At 44.7% G+C, this 22,369-nt stretch overlaps 1 protein-coding gene across 2 annotated transcripts in view; it reads right to left on the bottom strand.

The window, feature by feature from the left end:
• The window catches only part of RFX2 (regulatory factor X2), a 35,102-nt gene extending 14,350 nt beyond the window's left edge, over positions 1-20,752 (bottom strand). Inside the window, exons 1-6 of one of the 2 annotated variants that reach the window (XM_058821241.1) lie at positions 20,648-20,752; positions 15,233-15,322; positions 13,446-13,525; positions 11,070-11,346; positions 5,853-5,927; positions 533-714 (exon numbers count right to left, since the gene is read on the bottom strand). In XM_058821241.1, the coding sequence (XP_058677224.1) occupies positions 533-714; positions 5,853-5,927; positions 11,070-11,346; positions 13,446-13,525; positions 15,233-15,322; positions 20,648-20,752 (809 nt within the window). The remainder of the gene's footprint in view (positions 1-532; positions 715-5,852; positions 5,928-11,069; positions 11,347-13,445; positions 13,526-15,232; positions 15,323-20,647) is intronic. The other variant, XM_058821242.1, reaches the window with a different exon arrangement.
• Positions 20,753-22,369: the final 1,617 nt, after the last annotated feature.

The following is a 22,369-nucleotide window of genomic DNA, read 5'->3' as shown; positions in this document are numbered from 1 at the left end:
CCTCCTAAAGATCCTCAGCAGCTTCTGAGTGCACCAGAGATGCTGCAGGAGAGTTGCTTTTTATTTCTTGTCCTAGGTTGATAAGGAAGTGAGTTTTTGGGAGGTTGTGGTCAAACCAATCAGTGCTCAGATTTGAATACTGGCAGGTGGTGTGGCCACTGAAGACATGGACACGCCTCTGAGGGACTCCTCTCCCCTTGATGAACTGAGAATTGATTATCTGAGGGCTGGTGATGAACTAAGAGTTGATTATCTGAGGGATGGTAACTAGATTTAGAATCTAAGGTTTTATTTTGTGCTGTAGTGGAAATTGGGGAGGAGGAGCGTTTTGGAAGGTTTTCATTCTATGTGTTTTCCTTTTTACATATTGTAAGTCAATAAAGTCTTTTTCCTTTATTCCTAAGCTGGAGCCTGCTTTGCTCTATTCCTGGTCACATCCCACAGCAGACACTGGGGAGAACACATTTTCATGGGGGCACTGGCATTGTGCCAGCATCAAAGCACGACAGATTAACTGCAGATTGGCACCAACCTGGTGCCCAGGCGCCGTGTCCTCAGCCCCATGAAGACGGAGCGGATGAGCTTCCCGAAGGAGGCGGCGTTGACGGGGTCCAGTTTGTGCTCCTGGCAGTGCCTCAGGTAATGGTTGTACAGGGAGCTCCGGGGCAGGCTCACACCCTCTGCTGTCTCATAGTTATCCAGCAACCACTGCAGCTTCAGGCAGGGAAAAATAAAAAAACATGCAAGTCTGAAGAGAGCTGAGAAGTCAGGCAGGGTCGATGTTTAAATGTCCAGATGCTGAAGTTCAAGAGAACTGAGTAATTAATTTCTATGTGTTAATTAACATAAATTATAATTTATATAACTTTATGGTAGTTTATAGGATAGCAAAACCCAGTTTATAGGATGGCAAAATCCCCCAGCACAAACAAAACCAGTCAGATTTTTCATTAAACCACAATCCTGCTGCCACCTCAGTGTCCACCTCGGGTTCGGATGAATTCCTGCAGAGCCAAAATAAAGCTGTAAAAATTCACATTTTCCAAGGAAAAGAGATCTTGAGATACTGCCTAAGAGAGATAAATTTTAGGGGAAGCAAATTGATGCAAAGTCTTTATTAATTGGAAGATTGGCATGTCTGCAACTACTCCCTTAACAATAAAATTAATGGTTGCCAAAGCAACCTTCAAAATCTGAGGGAATCCATCTACTTTGCAAAATTTACTGTCTGAACTTCTGACATGGCTGTTGATTAAAATTTGCAATTAATATAAATTATTTATACTGAGATAGTCTGAAAGGGCAGGTCCAGCACATGGTGTCAGCACAGGAATTCAAATGCAAAGCCCCCAATCTCCTTTAATTAACTAAATGACTTCAGCATCAATAAAATGAGAGTTGTAATAATTGATTTTTGGGAGGAATTGGATGTACACATGGACTAATATCAACAGGGTGGGTAAGAGCCCTTTCAGTGTCATGAGGGGTGTCTGGGATGAACATTTTGCAGGCTTCCCTTCCCTCCAGACCTCCATCCCTGCACCAGAACCAGCTGCATTCCCATCAGAACCGGGTAAAACAGATTTGGGTTGTGAAATCCAAGTATCAGCCACAGCATCTCCAAACAACTGAGAGTCCAAGCAATTATAGGAACTGAGCATGGATTTAGTCTAAAAATCAGTGGGATTTGCCAAAGCCCACGGAGCTGCACCCAAACCCTCTCCACTCCCATGCCCCTCTCTCTTCTCCCATTTTCTCTTGGTGACACTCCAAGGTCCCAGTTCACCCCAAGGCTGGAGTTTTACATCAATAATTCTCTGAAAGACAACCTGAGCTGTGTGATGACATCTCTGGAACCTCCACTGAGCTGTTCCTGTGTCCCACCCTGCTGTCACACAGAGCCCTGCAGCCCCCTCAGGGTGTGCTCTGTGGGTCTCCTTCACACACCCACACTGAAACTGCTGCTGCACAAAGTCAGCTGCATCCAAAATTGTAATTAAAATTATTCCATTCAGTCTGGAGAGGAGAAGGCTCCAGGGACACCTCAGAGCCTGGGCCTGAAGGGGTTCCAGGAGAGCTGAAGATGGACTGGGGACAAGGCCTGGAGGGACAGGACACAGGGCATGGCCTCCCACTGGAAAAGTGACATTTAGATGGGAAAAAATCCCATTTAGATGGGATATTGGGAAGGAATTGTTCCCTGGCACAGCTGGGGATGCTCACCTGGAGAGGAGAAGGCTCCAGGGACACCTCAGGGCCTAAAGGGGCTCCAGGAGAGCTGCAGAGGGACTGGGGACAAGGCCTGCAGGGACAGGACACAGGGAATGGCTCCCACTGCCACAGGGCAGGGCTGGGTGGGAGATTGGGCATCAGCAATTGTTCCCTGGCAGGGTGGGCAGGCCCTGGCACAGGGTGCCCAGAGCAGCTGGGGCTGCCCCTGGATCCCTGGCAGTGCCCAAGGCCAGGCTGGACAGGGCTGGGAGCAGCCTGGGACAGTGCGAGGTGTCCCTGCCATGGCAGGGGTGGCACTGGATGGGCTTTGAGGTCCCTTCCAACCCAAACCATCCCAAGATTTGTCAGCTGGAGCTGATCCAAATCCAACCACAAATTCCCATGGCTGCACCCATGAGCTTTGGTGGACTTTGGAGCTGGAAGGAAGAAAAACCTCCTGGCCATTTGTCCCTCTGTCCTGCTCTTCAGGAGCCTCCTGTCCCCCTCCCACCTTCCCCCAGCTCCACTCCACCCAGAGCACTCTCTGAGGGGATCCCTTCTCCAAACCCCACAGTTCCAATAAATGTTTTTTTAATGATCCATAATGACCCTTCCTGCTCCCACCTGCAGCACAGACACCCCTGGAAGCCCCAAAAAGTCTTTCTGTGGCCCTGAGCCTCCCCCAGCCATTCAGTGCCCTCTAACAAAAACAGACCCCAGTGGTTTTGCCATAAAACACCAGCAGGAGTTCAGTTTTTAAGCTGTCCACATCTATGTTAATTTGGCCCATCCCCTATGTTTAAGAGATTATTGCTTAAGATCCTTTCAAATTTTTAAAGCAGGTATTTTATTTATCCTATGGAAGGTACTGAATGTGCATCAGCTATTTATCCCCTAAATCTTAATCCTTAAGCCTTAAAAAAAATATATATAAAAGTTGTGTATTGCTACGGAAAATCCAGATACAGATAAACCTTCTCATTTAAATTTGATCCTGGGCATTTTTATTCTAATCTCTGATATTTCTAGAAGATTCCCTTCATCTCCCAGCTTCCTTTTCCTGCAAATGTCTTTTTATATTCCCTCAAACATTGCAGAGTTTCACAATATGAACTCCTACTATTGAATTAGAAATTTATTATGAAGAACACAAAAGAGCTTAAAACAGAGATGTCAGAATATAAATAATTTTCCAATCGTGATTTTTGTTCTTCCTGCACAACTAATAACACATTGGGCACTTAAAATGAGAAAATTAAAAACTCTTTCCATCTGAATCTTTTCTTCTGTTTGCTTTCTGAATTTTGTTCTGTTGTGACAATCAGATATTTCTGATTATTTCCCCAGTTTATTTCTGTTTATGCCATGATCAGGTTCAATAAAATCACTCCACAGCCATATGCTGCTGTTATTGGCACTACAGGGGAACATTTAATTTTCATTTCTACCTTAACTTTATTTCTATCTGACTGTTTGAAAAAAAAACACTGACAAAAACTTTATCCTGGTTCGATCCAAGGGTGGAAAAAGCCACTCATGGGGCTAATGGAGAAAATAATTTTATTTTTTTAGAGGTGGAGGTTTGGAGACATTTTCTTGTGGCTACTTCTATGAAATACAAAAAAGAAACAATTTGTGGGTCATATTTAAGGTGTTTTTAGCTGGGACCATGAGCAGCAGAGCAACCAAGGCTGGGTGGGACAGAGCTCTGAGCATCCCTGGAGGATCCAAGGCTGGGTTGGACAGAGCTCTGAGCATCCCTGGAGGATCCAAGGCTGGGTTGGACAGAGCTCTGAGCATCCCTGGAGGATCCAAGGCTGGGTTGGACAGAGCTCTGAGCATCCCTGGAGCACCCAAGGCTGGGTTAGACAGAGCTCTGAGCACCCTGCTCTGGTGGAAGGTGTCCCTGCCCATGGTAGGAGGTTGGAATTAAGTAAGAATGAGCTTTAAGGTCCTTTCCAACCCAAACCATCCTGGTCCAGCTTCCTGCTCCCATCAGGGTGCCCTTCCATGGGCTCAGGTCTCTCACTACAGCCCAGTGCCTCACTCAGAGGAGCCCCAAAAGAACCTCCCTGGGCAATGGCACTGCAGCTCCTCCAGCTCTGGAACTGCCTCATCTGCTTCCCCAGTGTGCTGTGTCCCCTCCAAGCACTGCTCATCCCCCTTTTTATTCCCACATGTCCCCAGACACCTCCCTGAGCAGGGACATTGGGGACAGCAAGGACCTGGAGGGTTCCTCAGCCCAGGAGCTGCACCTTCAGAGGGACCAGCTGGGGCTGGATGTGTTATTCATGCTCAGGAAGGAGTTTGTTTGTACCCACACATGCTCAGGAAGGAGTTTGTTTGCTCCAGAGGTTGCACTTAAACCTTAGGCCAGACTATGAACCAGGCCTAGAACCAGGGACATCAAGGACCCAGAACCAGGGACACCAAATTCTTCATTTCTACCCTGCAATACCAGGGCAGGGAAGGTCTGATCAGGGGCTGGATGAGGTCCCCCCTCCATCCTGTACAGCTTGTGGTCAGTAAAATCTCTTTTCTACCTTTTGCTCTCTTTCCTCTGCCCTTTTCCTGATTTTATTTCAAACTTTGTTCTCGATGAACAAGAAAAGTCCTGCAGAGCAACAAAGTCTTTGTGCAGCACTTGAGGAGTGCCCAGCCTGGGGTGGGAGGGATGCTCAGAACAGGAACTGCCTGATCCTGCAGGTTTTTTCCCCAGCTACAACCAGAAACCTTCACTTTCCACCAGCTGAAATAAAGTTTGAGCTCCCTCAGGAGCCCGGGCCTGGAATTTGAAATCAGAATAAATAATCAGACTGGTTTAAAGTTCCTTTTGTCGTCTCAGGGTGAAGAAGCCAAAGGTTTTTATTTTTCGCCCTAAGAATGACAACAAACCAGCCCCCAAACCCAGAGAAAACCTGTTAGAGCAGAGAAACACCACTTTGTGCATGGAATTTATGGGTGCAGGACATGCTTGAGCTTCATCCAAACACAGGGAAAACAAAGTCCAGGGACCCCAACATGACCTGGATCAACCCAAATCTCACCCAAGCATGTGCTCAACCCTCAGTGTTCCTGCATGGGAGCCACAAACCAGGATGCAAAGGCCCAGCAGAACAGTGGGAATATCACACAAAGCAGGGGAATCCTTGGCACAGTGAGAGAGAGGCCCAGCACATGGATTTAGCACAGCATTGTGACAGGAATGGGCTTCCTGAGGCACAGAGAGAGGGGAAAAAAGGCATTCAGAGAGGCTTTTGGTTGAGGGGGATCTGTCACAATTCACACCAAGTCATGCCTCTGCATTTACAAGTAATTTTCCAGCCACGTTTCAGTTCCAATATAAAAGAACTTCCTCCAATGTGTTTATCTGATTGCCAGCAATTTCCATTGCAAGGCAGATGAAATAAATAAACACATTTATATTTATTATGAATAAATAACAGACTCCTGAGCATCTCAGCAGCAAACATTATCATATAGCACTTTTTGCAGCCTATTTTTCCTTGGGAATGGGCTGCTTTGGGCAGCACAGCTCAATCACAGGCTGCTTTTGAGTGCCTCATGCTGTTGAATACACCAAAGAAATAATTCTCCTTCCAAAGCAGGGGAAAAGGTTGTAAATTCTGATTGTAACTTACATGGCTGTTGAGCAAACTGCTTTTGTGTGATGTTATCCCTTCATTTTTTTGTAGGTTTTCAATCGCCATTTCAAGCTAAAGAAAAACGTGCACAGGAGAGAGAGAGAGAAAACAAAAAAAAAAAAAGGAAAAAGAAAGGAAATCAGATAGTTAGCAACAGCCAGGATTATTGTTTCTTTATTAATATTTGAATGATTAATGCTTTATATCAACAAGCTGGTGAAAAAGAGGCAAACAGATGTGGATGGAGCTGCAGAGGCGTTACTGGGACATGCAAATGGAAACACAGCAGGGATCCCCTCAGGGGTGACAAAGCAAGGCCAGGGGGGGTTCATCTTCCACTAAAAGCACTGCCTATTTATATAAAAAAATGCAATTTTCCTCCTCTTTTTCCCTTCCTGCTGAGAGCAAACCATCACCAGGCAGATGCACTGCAGAGATTGGCTGCAGAGCAGGACCCAGGCTTTCCAAGGAGAGCTGGCAGTAATGACTTGGTCACCTCTCCATATTTTGTCAAAAAAAATCTAAAAAATTAACTAAAATTGGGGTGCAAGGAGAGTGCATGAACTGGAATGGTCAGAGATTGGTTGCAGAGTTGGACCCAGGCTTTCCAAGGAGAGCTGGCAATAATGACTTTGTTACTTGTCACTGCTTCATATTTTGTCAAAAATCCTAAAAATTAACTAAAACTGGGGTGCAAGGAGGCTGCATGAACTGGAATGGTCAGAGATTGGCTGCAGTGCTGTACCCAGGCTTTTCAAAGACAGTTGGCAATAATTACTTGGTCACCTCTTAATATTTTGTCAAAAAAATCTAAAAAATTAACTAAAATTGGGGTGCAAGGAGAGTGCATGAACTGGAATGGTCAGAGATTGGCTGCAGAGTTGGACCCAGGGCTTCCAAGGAGAGCTGGCAATAATGACTTGGTTACCTCTTCATATTTTGTCAAAACCCCTAAAAATTAAATAAAGCTGGGGTGCAAGGAGAGTGCATGAACAGGAATGGGTGAGGGCTCTCTGCTGCTGAGAGCTGCAAAGGGAAGAAGGCAGAGCCAGATTTTACTTGGGTGATTTCTCCCCCAGAAGCCAGGCTGGAACATTTGGTACTGCCTGTTCTGGTTTCTGTTGATCTCAGAGCAGCCAAGGTGAGATTTCCTGGCTCCTGAGGAACCCCTCACCCCCTGGCTGCCTCCTCCTCCCCTTCAGCCCAGCTGTGGCTGCTGCCTTGTGCCTCAAGCCTCTCCTGAACCCTTCTTGTCTTCTCCATTCTGCTGCTGGAGCAGAACCTGGGCTCCTTGAGCAGATGGCTGCTGCTCCCAAAACTCCAGTGCTCCTCTACGGGGAAACACAATCCTCAAACCTCCCCAAACCCCACATTAGAGCCTGGCAAGAACAGAACCTGTTTGTTTCCAGCAGATGTTTCCTCTTTGAGGCGTCCCAAACCCTGTTGGCTGTGCCCAAGCAGGACAAGGACACAGAACCTGCAGCCAGAGCTCTGCTCTGTCCTCATTTAACACTTTGTGGGCACACCCACAAAACATCTGCAGATGATGTGTCCATGGCCTCCTGCCTGCCCTGACTCAGCCCTCAGTGGAGATCAGGGCTGAGATAAACCCAGCCCTGCACAAAGCCAGGCTCTGTCACAGCAGGGTGGCAGAGCAGAGATCAGACCCAGCTTCTGAGGTGACATCCAGCAACCACATCCAGGTCTGAAGGTGGCATCACCTCCAGCAAAGTCCCTTGGTTCCCACCCCAAAGTGGAACTACTTCTGGAGGGGTTCTCCCTAAATTCAGGCTCAGATTAGTGGGGTTTCACTGCCCACACCTCACCCCATTCAGGCCCAGATTAGTGGGGTTTCATTGCCTCACCCCATTCAGGCTCAGATTAGTGGGGTCTTACTGCCTCACACCTTACTCAATTCAGGCTCAGATTAGTGGGGTTTCATTGCCTCAAACCTCATCCAGTTCAGGCTCAGATTAGTGGGGTCTCACTGCCTCACATCCCACCCAATTCAGGCTCAGATTAGTGGGGTTTCACTGCCTCACTTCTCCCCCAATTCAGGCTCAGATTATTGGGGTTTCACTGCCCCACACCATGATGTACCACGAGCAAGCACAGCCTGAGTGCTGACACAGCCTTCAGGAAATGACTCAGAGGTAGAGGGAGACCCAATTTCCTTCCTTTGCCTGCTCAGGGGTTGTTTGGGCAGCAGCTCTGAGGCAAGCCCAGAAATGCTGCCTGGCTGTTACTGTTGGCAAATGTCCCATCCAAAAGGACACCTTGCATCTGCAATAAAAACTGTCACAGGGGAAAAACCAAAAACTCTTGAGCAGCTCTGCAGGAAGGTGAAGAGCTCTGAGGCCCCACTTGTGAGAGGTCTCAAGGATTTCCTCTCTTAGTCCAGACTAATTTAGGTGAAGATGCAGTGTTGGCACAGATATTGAATGTTCCCTGCGCTGTTTGAGCAGAACATTGGTGTTCCAGCACAGAGGGAAGGTTTCCTAAGAGGTTTCTTCAAGTATCTCAAGATTTTTCTTTAGTGCACACACAGACTTTACCAAACATCTCTCAGCCTGCTGAGGACCACTGCTAATCCTGAAGTATTCCAATGTTTCAATTTTTCTCTGGAGGTGCCTCCTTGCCCTCAACACCTCCAATCCCTCTCTTTCCCCATCCCTGACCACTCTGATGTCCATCTCCAAGGCCAGGGCAAACCCTTTGGCTTCCCTGGCTCTGCTTTCCTTTCCTCCCACAGAACTCCCAATCCTGCCCCAATCTGGCCTCTTTGTCATCAATACACTTTCAATTAACCTTCCTCTATATTTCCTAGTATCAAAAACAACAACCAAATGTCATCATCACTCCACTACCACTCCCAAACAGACATAGAATTAACCCCAGAACTAACCCCCCCCCCCAAAAAAAACCCCATCAAAAATACAAAGCAGCCTTTCCCAGTCTCTCTTTAGGCTGGACATTAAAACAGAAAATAAAGTTCAAATGGATTTGGTTCAGTTCCTGCTGTCCTTAAGCCACCCATCCCTCCTGGTGGTGCCCCTGGATCCCTGGCAGTGCCCAAGGCCAGGCTGGACAGGGCTTGGAGCACCTGGGATGGTGAAGGTGTCTCTGCCATGGCAGGGGTGGCACTGGATGGGCTCTAAAATCCCAAACCAAATTATTCCAGCATTAATTCCAAGCAGTCCAGGCTCTGCTCCAGCCCCTTGTGACCCTGGTCTGAGCTGGAAGGACAGACAGCCACACACAGACACAGCTCTGGATTACCTGCCAGGCTCTTTCCCACCTCTTCCTCAGCTATTTTGTGTTAAAATACCTTCAGAAAGCTCATCTGTACATGCAACAGAGTGGATTTATCTCAGATGTATTTCCATAAAGGTCACTTTCTAAATCTCTTTTTTTTTGTTTTGTTTTGCTGAACAGCCTTATCTCATGTAATAACCATCAACTAAATCCATTCATGGGATATTTCTACTGACATATTTTCCACTTGGGATTTTATATCATGCTCATCACCATGGAAATTACAAAACTTCAAACAACAACATAAAAAAAATCCCCCAAAAATCCAAGAGTAAAGTTGTGCAGTTTTGTAAGATGCAGTCCCACACAGGTGATGCTTCCAAATAATAACTTTGAGTAAAAAGCAAATGGTCCAGTGCTAATTTTTAACTATGAACAGTTAAAATACACACACAGACAATTCTCACTCAAGAAAAGAATCTCAATATCTGTCATTTTCTCTTCCCCCCAAACCAAGGACTTTTCCCCTATGCCTACCCAAGGCAGAGCACAGGATCAAAGCAACCTTTCAAGGCACAAAGATTCAAAAACCATAAAATCTATATTCAAAAACTCAGTGGGAAATAAAGCACAACTTTATTTCCAGATTTACATGAGTTCTCAGTAGCAACAGCTCCTGTTTTTCTCCCTAGTGATGCTGCTCACATTTGAAATTCTGGCTACATACCCTGAATTACACCTACATTAGTATTTATATTTATATTTGAATGCATAAACACACAGAAGTCTGCAGAGGGAGGTGAGCAGTGTCAGGAAATGAGCTGCAAACACTCCTGGCAGCTGCTCAGGGCTGGGAGATTCCCAAATCAAAGCCCTTACAGCAAAAAGGCTGTTTTGGGTGAAGAGCTGTAAACCCTCAGTCCCACACAGATGTGCTCCAGCACCTGCCACCTCAGCTGGCAGCTGGAGAGACACACTCCAAAGAAAGAAATCAGAACTTTAAACCATTTCTGTTTGATCAATATCACCCCTAAAAGACATTTTCTAAACATATGGCAAGGGCAGAATACACAATGGTGTAGGAGATGTATACACAAAGGGTTTTTGATCACTGTGCACTCAGCATGATCAGCTTGAACATAACTTATGTTCACATCTTCATCATTCCTCAATTGTCTCTTAATCCAACAGAGATTAGAGAGCAAAACCAAATTAACCTCTTGTTAATTTGTTAATTAATCCCATTTTCTCCATTTCCAAATGAAATTAATAATAATAATTATCCAATGGGTTAAGGAAGATTGTTTCAGGTCTCTTCACAATTGAAGACATATTTCAATATTTTGGGTAAGCATGCGAGATGTTTGACTTATAGAAAATGTAAATAGAGACAAATTTACAGTAGAAAACAGGGCTAAATCTTTAAAAATCAAAATGTAAATGGAGACAAATTTACAGTAGAAAACAGGGCCAAATCTTTGAAAAACAAAACGTAAATAGAGACAAATTTACAGTAGAAAACAGGGGCCCAATCATTAAAACCCAAAACGTAAATAGAGACAAATTTACAGTAGAAAACAAGGCCAAATCTTTAAAACCCAAAACGTAAATAGAGACAAATTTACAGTAGAAAACAGTAAAAAACAAAATATTTTGTTTGGGAGGGAAAAACCCCAAACCAAATGTAATGTTTTATTAATATTTGACTGATTAAGCTTTATTAATATTTGAATCATTAATGCTTTCTCTTCTCTAATGCTGCTGATCATTTCAGCGATCTGAGCGAGAGGGACAATCCAAACTGAAAAATAAATGTATTACACCAGTGTCTATTCTCCCCCTTGCGCTCATAGACATAAACAACGATAATGGCAGGTCAGTTAAATTTTCTGAAGGCTTTTCAGATCCCTTTGGAATCATTGCTGGCCCCCTTGCTGAGGTGCCTGCAGGGCTACATACCGTTGCTGGAGAGGAGCGTGAGGTGTGAGACAGAGAATGTCTAGAGTTCTCCAGCCCCCCATGAATGAGATAGGCTCCCGAGCCGGAGAGGATCTGACTTCCCCCAATGTCCATGGTGATGCCCACCATGTTGTGAGAGGGAATGGCTGTAGGAGAGGATGTCGCTGTAGTCACCTGAGCTCCTCCTCCTCCTCCTCCTCCCTGCGCTTCGAAATAGGGTGTGGCGCTGGCGGGGGCGTAAATCTGCGCCTCGCTGCTGTACGAGTAGGCAGCTCGTCTGTGCAGGGGACAAAAGAGAGGAAATCTGTGCTGGACAGCTTCAGAGAGCTGGATAAGTGTCAGAAAACCCCTGGTGTTAAAGGTTAGCCCTTAAGTTCGCCACTGAGATTATTCTTGTTCACAACCACATAGGTATGGTAAGGTGGGAACAAGAAATATACCACACCTCTATCAACCCTCAGTTGTCTCTTAATCCAGCAGAGAATAAAGAGCAAGAACAAATTAACCTCTGTAATCCCGTTTTGGACATTTCCAAATAAAATTTTTCCTGTAAGATTATATCCCTGTTGTGGGTGGCAACCCCATAAGCATGGTAAAGTGGGAACAAGAAAACCATACCACACCTCCATTAGGCGAGACTAAAGAGCAAAACCAAATTAACCTCTTGTTAATTTGTTAATTAATCACATTTTGTCCATTTCCAAATGACATTTTTTCTGTTCCCACTGTAAGATTATTCTTCTTGTTCACAACCCCATAGACATGGCAAGGTGGGGAACAAGAATTATACCACACCTCCCTCATTCCTCAGTTGTTTCTTAATCCAACAAAGACTAAAGAGCAAGACTGAATTAATCTCTGTAATCCCATTTTGTCCATTTCCAAATAAAATTTTTCCTGTTCCCACCATGAAATTATATCCCTGTTGTGGGTGGCAACCCCATAGGCATGGTAAGGTGGAAACGAGAAATATACCACACCTCTATCTTCCCTCAGCTGTCCCTCAATCCAACACAGACTAAAGAGCAAGAATTAATTGGCCTCTGTAACCCCATTTTGGACATTTCCAAATAAAATTTTTCCTGTTCCCAGTCTAAGATTATTCTTGTTGTTCACAACCCCATAGGCATGGTAAGGTGGGAACAAGAAATATACCACACCTCCATCATTCCTCAGTCTTTTCTTAATCCAACAAAGACTAAAGAGCAAGACTGAATTAATCTCTGCAATCCCATTTTGTCCATTTCCAAATAAAATTTTTCCTGTTCCCACTGTAAGATTATATCCCTGTTGTGGGTGGCAACCCCATAGGCATGGTAAGGTGGAAACGAGAAATATACCACACCTCTATCATCCTTTAACTATCTCTTAATCCAACAGGGACTAAAGAGCAAGACCAAATTAACCTCTGTAATCCCCTTTTGTCCATTTCCAAATAAAATTTTTCCTGTTCCCACTGTCCTTGTCCACATCAACAAATGCTGGTAAAAATTATTTTCATTCATTTTTTTGAGAAGGGTAAATTATTCGAATCAAAACCGAGTTAATTGTTTGAGCCAAATGACTTAGAGAAAAGGAGGAGGAGGGTTTGTTATAGATAAATGATGTCATAGTTGGCTCTCACAATAAAGAGATTGATATTTTGTAGATGAGCCACGTGGCTGGCAGTCACAGGGACTCCCATTGCTGAAAACATTTTCCTTATTCAAAAAATTATTTACAAAATTATGTTTAAAAATTTATTGAATTCCTTATTTTAAAAATTTCTTTGTTGCAATTTTTGTTAGGGTTTAATAAACCTTTGAAATTGTAAAAGTGAGCAGTTGTTTCTGACAGTGGGAATGGGATCAGTCGGCCCCACAGCACAAGCTCTTGGTGAGGGCAGCTCCTCGTGAGGACCTGGGATGGGGAAAGCCAAAAAGAGGCACAAAATAGGGCACAGCTGTCAGGAGGAAGAGGAAATTCTAAGAATGGAGAGGCCCTGGCACAGCTGTGGCTGCTCCATCCCTTCAATGTCCAAGGCCAGGTTGGACAAGGCTTGGAGCAGCCTGGGATGGTGGAAGGTGTTGGGGAGCTGGAAGGAGATGGGCTTGAAGGTCTTTTCCATCCCAAGCAATTCTAGGATTCCTTAAGTCTATAAAATCTTCCAACAGCCCCCTTTTCCTCTGGGAGTTCCACTCCTAAAGCTGCTCATGGCACCACGCAAAGTTCTCAGACAAATTTCATGACCAGGATTCCCTGGAGAACAATCCCTCCATGAGGAGAACACCGCCAGGGCTGGAAACCACCCTCACACCCACCACAGCACCTGAAACTGCTCCTCCTCCTCCTCCTCCCATGGAAGGAGGCAGGGGGACAGCTCAGGGAGGTTCTTACATGGTTCCATTGGTGTAAACAGCTTCTCCTCCTTCCACATACTGCACCTGGGCTGGATAAACGTGCTGCACAGACTGCACCTGCAACAGGCACCAAGAGGTCAGGGGTTGCTCAGGAAGTGCTGGTTAAAATGCACAGCTCCAACCTTACAATGACATTCAGGCTTTCTTAAAAAAAAAAAAAAAACAACAAAAACCAAAAAAACAACCCCCCCCCCAAAAAAAAAAATCCAAAAACCAACAACAACAAAAAAACCCCCACAACAAACACCAAAACAAAACAAAAAAAAAACAAACAACAAAAAACCAAACCAAAATTTTAAAAAACCCAAAAAACCAAAAAAAGCCCCCAAAAAACCCCCACCCAACCCACAAAAAACCCCCAAAACAACAAAAAAACCCACAAAAAAAAACCCAAAAAACAAACAAAAAACCTACCAAAAAACCCACCAAACCAAACAAAAAACCCCCAAAAAACAAAGCCAAAAAACCCCCCAAAAAACCACCAAAAACCACCAAACAAAACAAAAAAAACCCAAAAACCAAAAACCCCCCAAAAACACCCAAAATCCCCCAAAAAACCCAAAACAACAACAAAAAAGAACCCTAAAAAACCCCAAAACAAAAAAACCCAAACCATAAACAACAACAACAACAAAACAAACTCAAAAACCCTAAAAAACCCAAAAACCACCAAAAAAACCCTAAAAAACCCCAAAACAAAAAAACCCAAACAATAAAACAAGAACAACAAAACAAACCCAAAACCCCCCAAAAAATAAAAAAACCCAACAAACCCAGAAACCCCCCCCCAAACAGAACAAAACAAACACTAAAACAAGAACAACAACAACAACAACACAAACCCAAAAAACAAACAAAAAACCATCCTGCCTGCCCTTCCTCCCCTCCATGCTTAGGAATGCCAAAGTAAAGGAGGTTTTTATTTTCAAAGGTCAAGATAAAATAGATAAATAAGTGGTTGCTCCATGAGAAGTGGAAACAATGGAGCTGGGTTTGCTCTGCACACGTGTCTGGGGCTGACTAACAGGGCTGAGCTCATTCTGCAGCTTTTCTTTCAGAGGGGAGCCTGACAGTGTCCAGCTGCACCCCAGCCCCTTTTTTGTTACTCTGGGGGAAAGGATTTGCCCCCCTGAAATGGAGAAATCAAATTAAAAAAATCACTAAAGAAAAAAAATTAAGAGGGTCAGAATTTTTTTCCCCCCATGAAATGGAGAAATCAAATTAAAAATCACTAAAGAAAAAAAAAATGACTAAAGAAAATCACTAAAGAAAAAAAGAGGGTCAGACTTGCTGTTCACATGGAGCAGCACCACATATCTCTGGTTTCTTAGGAAACAAGCCCTGGAAAAGGCAAAGTTCAAATAAATAAAAATACTTGCATGGCTCTCTGGCACCAAATGGAGTCACATGCAGGCAGTAAATTTGTTTAATTAAAAAAAAACCCAAACATTTTGCCTCTAAAAAACATCTTTACCAAAGGATTTAATTTTAATTTAACTTTGATTTAATAAATGCTTTTAAATTTAAGTTGAAAGCATCCATCAAATCTTCAAATACATGAAAGACAACTACTACAGCAAAGGTTTTTCCTAAACTTCAAATATCTTGAGAGTTTCTTTTGTCATCAAGAAAGGAGGAGAGAGCTGGAGAAAGTGATGCCAGCTCTGTGAGTGCCCACAAGTCTTTAATTAGGATTTTTCTAGATGTGGCAGAGTTTCAGAAGTGGCACTGGGGACCTGTCTGGGTGTCCCCAGGGTTCATTACCTGCTGTGGAACCTGCTGGACTCTGGGAACAGAGATTTGCTGCATCTGTGCCCCTTTGGGAGCAGAGCCTGTGGCCTGGACCAAAACCCTCTGCAAGGAAAAGATACAGGAAAAGACAATTTCAGTCCATAACACAGCTGAGCCAGGTGTTCCCTCCCCAGATTTCATGGCCAGCTTGCCTCTGACACCAACAGCAGCAGTGACATCCTGTGATTTGTGTCCCCGTGGTCCCCACCCTCCCGTGGGGTGCACCAGCCTGAGCTCAGCCCCTGAATTTGGGCAAATTTCTGCCAGGAATTATCTCAGTCCATTGATAAGCTCAACCCCCTGAATTTGGGCAAATTTTTGCCAGGAATCATCTCCAAATCTGCAGGAAAAGATGTAGCATTCATTGACAAGCTCAGCCTGTCATTCAACTGCTGAATTTGGGCAAATTTCTGCCAGGAATCATCTTCAAACCTCCAGGAAAGGAAGCAGCAGTTCATCAATCAGGTCAGCCCCTTGAATTTGGGCAAATTTTTCCCAGGAATCATCTCCAAACCTCCAGGAAAGGATGTAGCAAATAATGGATATGCTCAGCCCCCTGAATTTGGGCAAATTTCTGCCAGGAATCACCTCCAAACATCCAGGAAAGGAAATAGCAGTTCATTGATAAGCACAGGCCCCTGAATTTGGGCAAATTTATGCCAGGAATTATCTCAGTCCATTGATAAGCTCAGCCCCCCGAATTTGGCCAAATTTCTGCCAGGAATCATCTCCAAACCTCCAGGAAAGGAAGTAGCAGTTCATTGATAAACTCAACCCCCTGAATTTGGGGAAATTTCTGCCAGGAATTATCTCAGTCCATCGATAAGCTCAACCCCCTGAATTTGGGAAAATTTTTGCCAGGAATCATCTCCAAACCTCCATGGAAAGATGTAGCAGTTCATTAATGAGCACAGCCCCCTGAATTTGGGCAAATTTCTGCCAGGAATCATCTCCAAACATCCAGGAAAGGAAATAGCAGTTCATTGACAAGCTCAGCTTGTCATTCAGCTGCTGAATTTGGGCAAATTTCTGCCAGGAATTATCTCAGTTCATTGATAATCTCAACCCCCTGAATTTGGGCAAATTTCTGCCAGGAAAGGAAGCAACAGTTCATTTATAAGCTCAGCCCTGTGAATTTGGCCAAATTTCTGCCAGGAATCATCTCCAAACCTCCATGGAAGGAAGCAGCAGTTCATTGACAAGCTCAGCCACATCTGAACAAGGATCTCTCCTCACACATCCACATTTGGCTGCAAAGTTCCTTCTCTCAGAGCTGCTAAACCCAACCAAACTCTGCCTCCTGCAGCAAGAAATCCCCCCCAGCTCCTGCCAGCACCAAACTCAGGGGTTTCTGCTTCTCCCTGCTCTGCCACCAAGGGCACAGGGACATTTTGTGGTGCTGGTGGCTCTGTCACCTCCAGCATCCCCTGTCTTACACTCCATTTTCAGTCTGGGGTTGTCAGCACACCTCAGAGTGCTCAGCACCTTCAGATGCAGCAAAAAACAAACGTGGGGATGTGGTGATGGACAGAAAGGATTCAGTGGGAGCACAGCCAAGCATCTCCATGGCCTCTTAAACCTTCTCCAAGGAGATAATTCCTTTAAAAACACCCAGGAGATTGGGCCTGGGCTGGAAAAAATCCCAGGGAAAATCCTGGGAGAGAGAATTCTGTCTCTCTTTGTTCTGAGAATGCAAATACCACACGGGCCAACAGAACAAAGAGCCAGAAAACAATCCCAAAAATAACCTTGAGAATTACTGGCTACCTGGATATTTATGGTGGATAAATAACTTCCATGGATAACTACCATGGATATTTATGATGGACAACCATCATAAATAACTTCCATGGATAGCTACCATGTATATTTATGATTTTTAGCCCTCTCAGCATATCTATGTAACAACCAGAAATCCAGTTCTAGCAGAATCCCAGGTTTATGACAATTGCTCAGATATCCAGGCAGCTGCTCCAGGCTGCATTCCCTGGAGATCCTGCACCTATTTCAGCCATTTCCTGGCCTGTTTTCCCTCACCAGTGCAGGATGGGGACATCACAAACCCTTTTTGAAATCAGACCTTGGCAGTGCCACCTACATCAAAGACTCTTTCCTTTCTCTGTCATAGCCATATTTTATGAAAAATCCTATTGTTAGGATTTTTTGTCCTGAGAATCTGAGAGGCCTCAGGAACAAAATGTAAACAATGATTATCTGCTGCTGTGGAATGCAACAGGTGCATCTGTGATTGGTCTCATGTGGTTGTTTTTAATTAATGGCAAGTCACAGTCAGCTGTATCAGACTTTCTGGTCAGTCACAAGATTTTATTATCATTCCATTCCTTGCTGATGAAATCCTTTCTTCTATTCTTTAGTATAGTTTTAATATATAATTTTCTTTTAATATAATATATATCATAAAATAATCAATCAGCCTTCTGAAACATGAAGTCAGATCCTCATCTCTTCCCTCACCCTGGGACCCCTGTGAACGCCATCACAATTGGTGACCCCGAGTGAGGAACATTCCTTTTCCCTTTTCCCTAGTCCACTGTCTCAGACCCTCTGGCCAGTCACAAGATTTTATTCCATTCCATTCCACTCCTTTTTAGCCTTCCGATGAAATTCTTTCTTCTATTCTTTTAGAGTACTTTTAATATATCATTTTCTTTTAATATATTATATATCATAAAATAATCAATCAGCCTTCTGCAACATGGAGTCAAGATTCTCATCTCTTCCTGTGAACACCACCACATTTCTCCTCCTTTTTGCCCATTTTCTGGCACTGCTTTTGCCAGATGCCACAGCTCACTGCTCACTGCCAGTGCTGTGCTCTGCTATCACCTTCCAGCCAAGATAAGGAATCATCCCCACCTGGAAGGTGAGGCCATCCTGCTCAAACCCAAAGGGGCCCCAGTGCTCCACAAGGGTTCCAGCCTCACACCATTCCTGCTGCCAGCAGCTCATCCCCAGTGTTTCTTTGTCCTGCTGGCGAGAAGGAAGGCTCTGGATGCTCCTCCTCTTCAGCAGTCTTCACTATCCCCTGGGTTTTCCTTAATCCAAGCAGTTCCATTCCAGAGGCTGGATGGGTGATTTCAGCATCCAAAGGTTTTCCAACCTTTGTTCACAGCCAAATCCACGCTGTGATCCTGGGGACACCTGGCACTGCTGTCCCCAGCCCTGCCACACCAGCAAGGATGGGAGGTGACAGCAGCACTCTGCATCACCCCATGACTCCTGGAAAGTCAAATATTCCTTCAGTTCCCAATCCTGAATTGTTCCTTTCCATCAGCATCCAATGGCAGCTGCTGCTGCTGCTCACTTGGGAGTTGGAGAAGGATGAAGCTGAGTTACACCCACCCATCCTCTCATCCCTCCAGCTTCCTGAGGCAGAAATTTCTTTTGCAAGTTCCCCAAAAGGCAGAAAAAGGAACAAAAATGAAGCAGTTTCACTTAACCCTTCCCATTTTCCTGTGGGTGGTTCCTGTTCATCACTTGCCTCCTGTTGGGCCTCCCAAATGCAGCATTTTCATGGGCATTAATCACAAATCCCCCTCTGCAAAATGAAATGTTGGGGTCTGCCTACCCAAGGAAGAGACCATGGGATGGTTTGGGTTGGGAGGGATCTCAAACCACACCTTGTAAAGCTTGGCAGAGATCAAACCCACAGGACATCACCTTTATCAACAGGTTGTCCCCACTACCTCAATGAGATGATTAAAATCCCTCTCCCCACTATCAAAACCTGGGGTTAAAATCAACTGGCACAGAGTGACCACCTTAGAAACCTAAATTAAACCCCAAAACTCACCTTGTAAAGCTTGCATGTGGACTGGGAGTGCTCAAACCCACAGGACATCACCTTTATCAACAGGATGAACCCAGTACCTCAAAGAGTTGATTAAAAACCTTCTCCCCACTATCAAAACCTGGGATTAAGATCAGCTGGCACAAAGTGACCCCCTTGGGGACTTAAACCCCAAACCCCACATTTTAAAGCTTGTACAGGGATTGGCAGCACTCAAACTCACGGGACAACACTTTTACCAACAGGCTGTCCCCTCTACCTCAAGGAGCTGATTAAAAACCTCCTCCCTACTATCAAAACCTGGGATTAAAATCAACTGGCACAAAGTGACCCCACTGGGAACCTAAATTAAACCCCAAACCTTTTAAAGCTTGCACATGGATTGGCAGTGCTCAAACTCACAGGACAACATTTTTATCAACAGGTTGTCCCCACTACTTCAAGGATTTGATTAAAAACCTTCTCCCCACTATCAAAACCTGGGATTAAAGTCAACTGGCACAAAGTGACTCCCTTGGGCACCTAAATTAAATCCCAAAGCTTGTATGTGGATTGGGAGTGTTCAAACCCACAGGACATCACCTTTACCAACAGGTTGTCCCCTCTACCTCAAGGAACTGATTAAAAACCTTCTCCCCACTATCAAACCTGGGGTTAAAATCAGCTGGACCAAAGTGGCCCCCTTGGGGACCTAAATTAAACCCCAGAACTCACCTTGTAAAGTCTGCATGTGCATTGGGAGCACTCAAACCCAAAGGACATCACTTTTAGCAACAGGTTGTCCCCACTACCTCAAAAAACTGATTTAAAACCTTCTCCCCAGTATCAAAAAGTGGGATTAAAATCCCTGGCACAAAGTGACTCCCTTGGGAACCTAAATTAAACCCCAAACCTTTTAAAGCTTGGCAGAGCTCAAACTCACAGGGCATCACCTTTATCAACAGATTGTCCCCACTACCTCAAGGAGCTGATTAAAAACCTTCTCCCAACTATCAAAAACTGAGATTAAAATCAGCTGGCATAAAGTGACTCCCTTGGGCACCTAAATTAAACCACAAATACCCCCTTTTAAAGCCTGAATGTGGATTGTACATCAAACCCACAGGACATCACTTTTATCAACAGGTTGTCCCCTCTACCTCAAGGAGCTGATTAAAAACCTTCTCCCCACTACCAAAAAGTGGGATTAAAATCAGCTGGCACAAAGTGACCTCCTTAGAAACCTAAATTAAACTCCAAACCTTTTAAAGCTTGGCAGAGCTCAAACTCACAGGGCATCACCTTTATCAACAGATTGTCCCCACTACCTCAAGGAGCTGATGAAAAACCTTCTCCCCACAAAGTGACCTCCTTGGGCACCTAAATTAAACCCCCAAACCCCACCTTTTAAAGCCTGCATGTGGATTGGCAATGCTCAAACCCACAGGACAACACCTTATCAACAGGTTGTCCTCACTACCTCAAGGAACTGATTAAAAACCTTCTCCCCACTACCAAAACCTGTGATTTAAATGCATCTGCCAGGGAAATGAGGGCTTTTCTCCATGGTAACAGCATCCCCAGCTGTGATGCCTTACCTGCTGTGAGGCTGGCACTGCCTGCACCACTGGTGCCTGCGCTGAGCCCGACGGGTGAAGAGCCACAGAAGCTGCTGAGTCTGATCCACCCTCTGGACTCTGCATGCTCCCTGCTGGGGACAGCACAGGGACATCAGAGGGGACAGCACAGCACAGCCACACACCCCCAACCCATTGAGAACAGGGCTGAAAATCCCAGGGGAATATCCAGAGGGAAAGGAGGCAGCTCCCGTCCTACACACGGGGCTCGTTTTAGTCCCTGGAGCTCATTTTAATGCAGAATTATGTGAAGGAAAAAGAAAGTTGCACAATTGTTTCACAGAGAGAAGGAAGGAACAGAAAATGCACTTCTATATTTAACTGAAAAGTGGTGTTGGAAAATTATTGTGTCACAGTGAGCATCACATATGATTGGGAAGAGTAGGGGAATATTTTTAAAAATAATGCTTTCTCCCCCTCTGCCTTATCACGTTTAACCAGTGCCAAAAAAAGCTTTTAATCAAACCTAAGTTTTAGTGGGAAAATGGGGTGGCCAGTTGGGTTTATAACAAAAAAACCCCTCAAGGATGAAGAGCACAAGAACAGCAATTCAGCATCATTTTGGACCCCTTGAAGGATCATCTCCACCCTTCCAAAGCAGCATTTCCACCCTCTCAAAAGCAGCATCTCCACTTTCCCATCACCCCAAAATCCCACCAAGGTCCCCAAACAGCCCCAGCATCAACCTCCAGTGTCACACAGCCCTGAAGATGCCCTCAGCATCCTCAAATCCTCAATGCCAGCCCTGGGGACACCAGGGGATGCCTTATCACATTAAACTAGTGCCAAAAAAAGCTTCTAATCAAACCTAAATTTCAGTGGGAAAATAGGGTGGGCAGCTTGGGTTTATAACCAGAAAAAATCAAGGATGAAGAGCACAAGAACAAAAATTCACCATCATTTTGGACCCCCCTGAAGCAGCATCTCCATCATCCCAAAAGCAGCATCTCCACCCTCCCAAAAATCAGCATTTCCACCCTCCCATCCCTGTCCTTGCCCCAAAACCCCACCAAGGTCCCCAAACAGCCCCAGCATCACCCTGCAGTGCCACACAGCCCTGATGGTGCCCTCAGCATCCTCAAATCCTCAGTGCCACCTCTCCCTCCTGGCACTGTCCCAGCCCTGGGGACACCAGGGGATGCTGAGGCAGCACACAATGGCATTTTGAGGGTTTTTTTTGGGGTGGGGGAGCCTTTTTTCCTCATTTTCTTGTGGAACTTCCTGCTTAATAAACTATTTTAGGAGGGTTTCTGCTGTCACTTCAAAATCAAAAGGTTAAAAGCATCCAGATTTTGGGCAGTGCCATTTCTGCTTTCTCAGCCTTGACTCCAAACAAGATTATTATGGCTTTTATTTCCCTTCTTCTGCCATTATTTAAATTTTTTCCTCACATTTGTGCAAGTTAAGAGGAAAAAGGAAAACTGAGAAACTAAAGGACATTGGAACTGCTCATTTGTGTTCAAAAGAAATGCAAGGGGGGTGTGAAATTACAGAATCTACCTGTTTATTCATTCAGCCACAGGCAACCCCCCCAAATATTAAAATTCTCCAAAAACCAGCTTTTTAAGGGTTTTTTTTCCCCAATACTTCATACTCCCATTAGCAAATTACAATTACTCTCCCAATCTTCCCAAAATCCCAGAGCTTGCAAATCATTTTTCTCACATCTGGGAGAAAAAATAG

This window comes from Ammospiza caudacuta, chromosome 28, assembly GCF_027887145.1.
Source record: "Ammospiza caudacuta isolate bAmmCau1 chromosome 28, bAmmCau1.pri, whole genome shotgun sequence".
Classification (NCBI taxonomy): domain Eukaryota; kingdom Metazoa; phylum Chordata; class Aves; order Passeriformes; family Passerellidae; genus Ammospiza; species Ammospiza caudacuta.
Note: the sequence above shows the minus strand (reverse complement) of the source record. Positions and strands in the feature narration are given on the sequence as shown.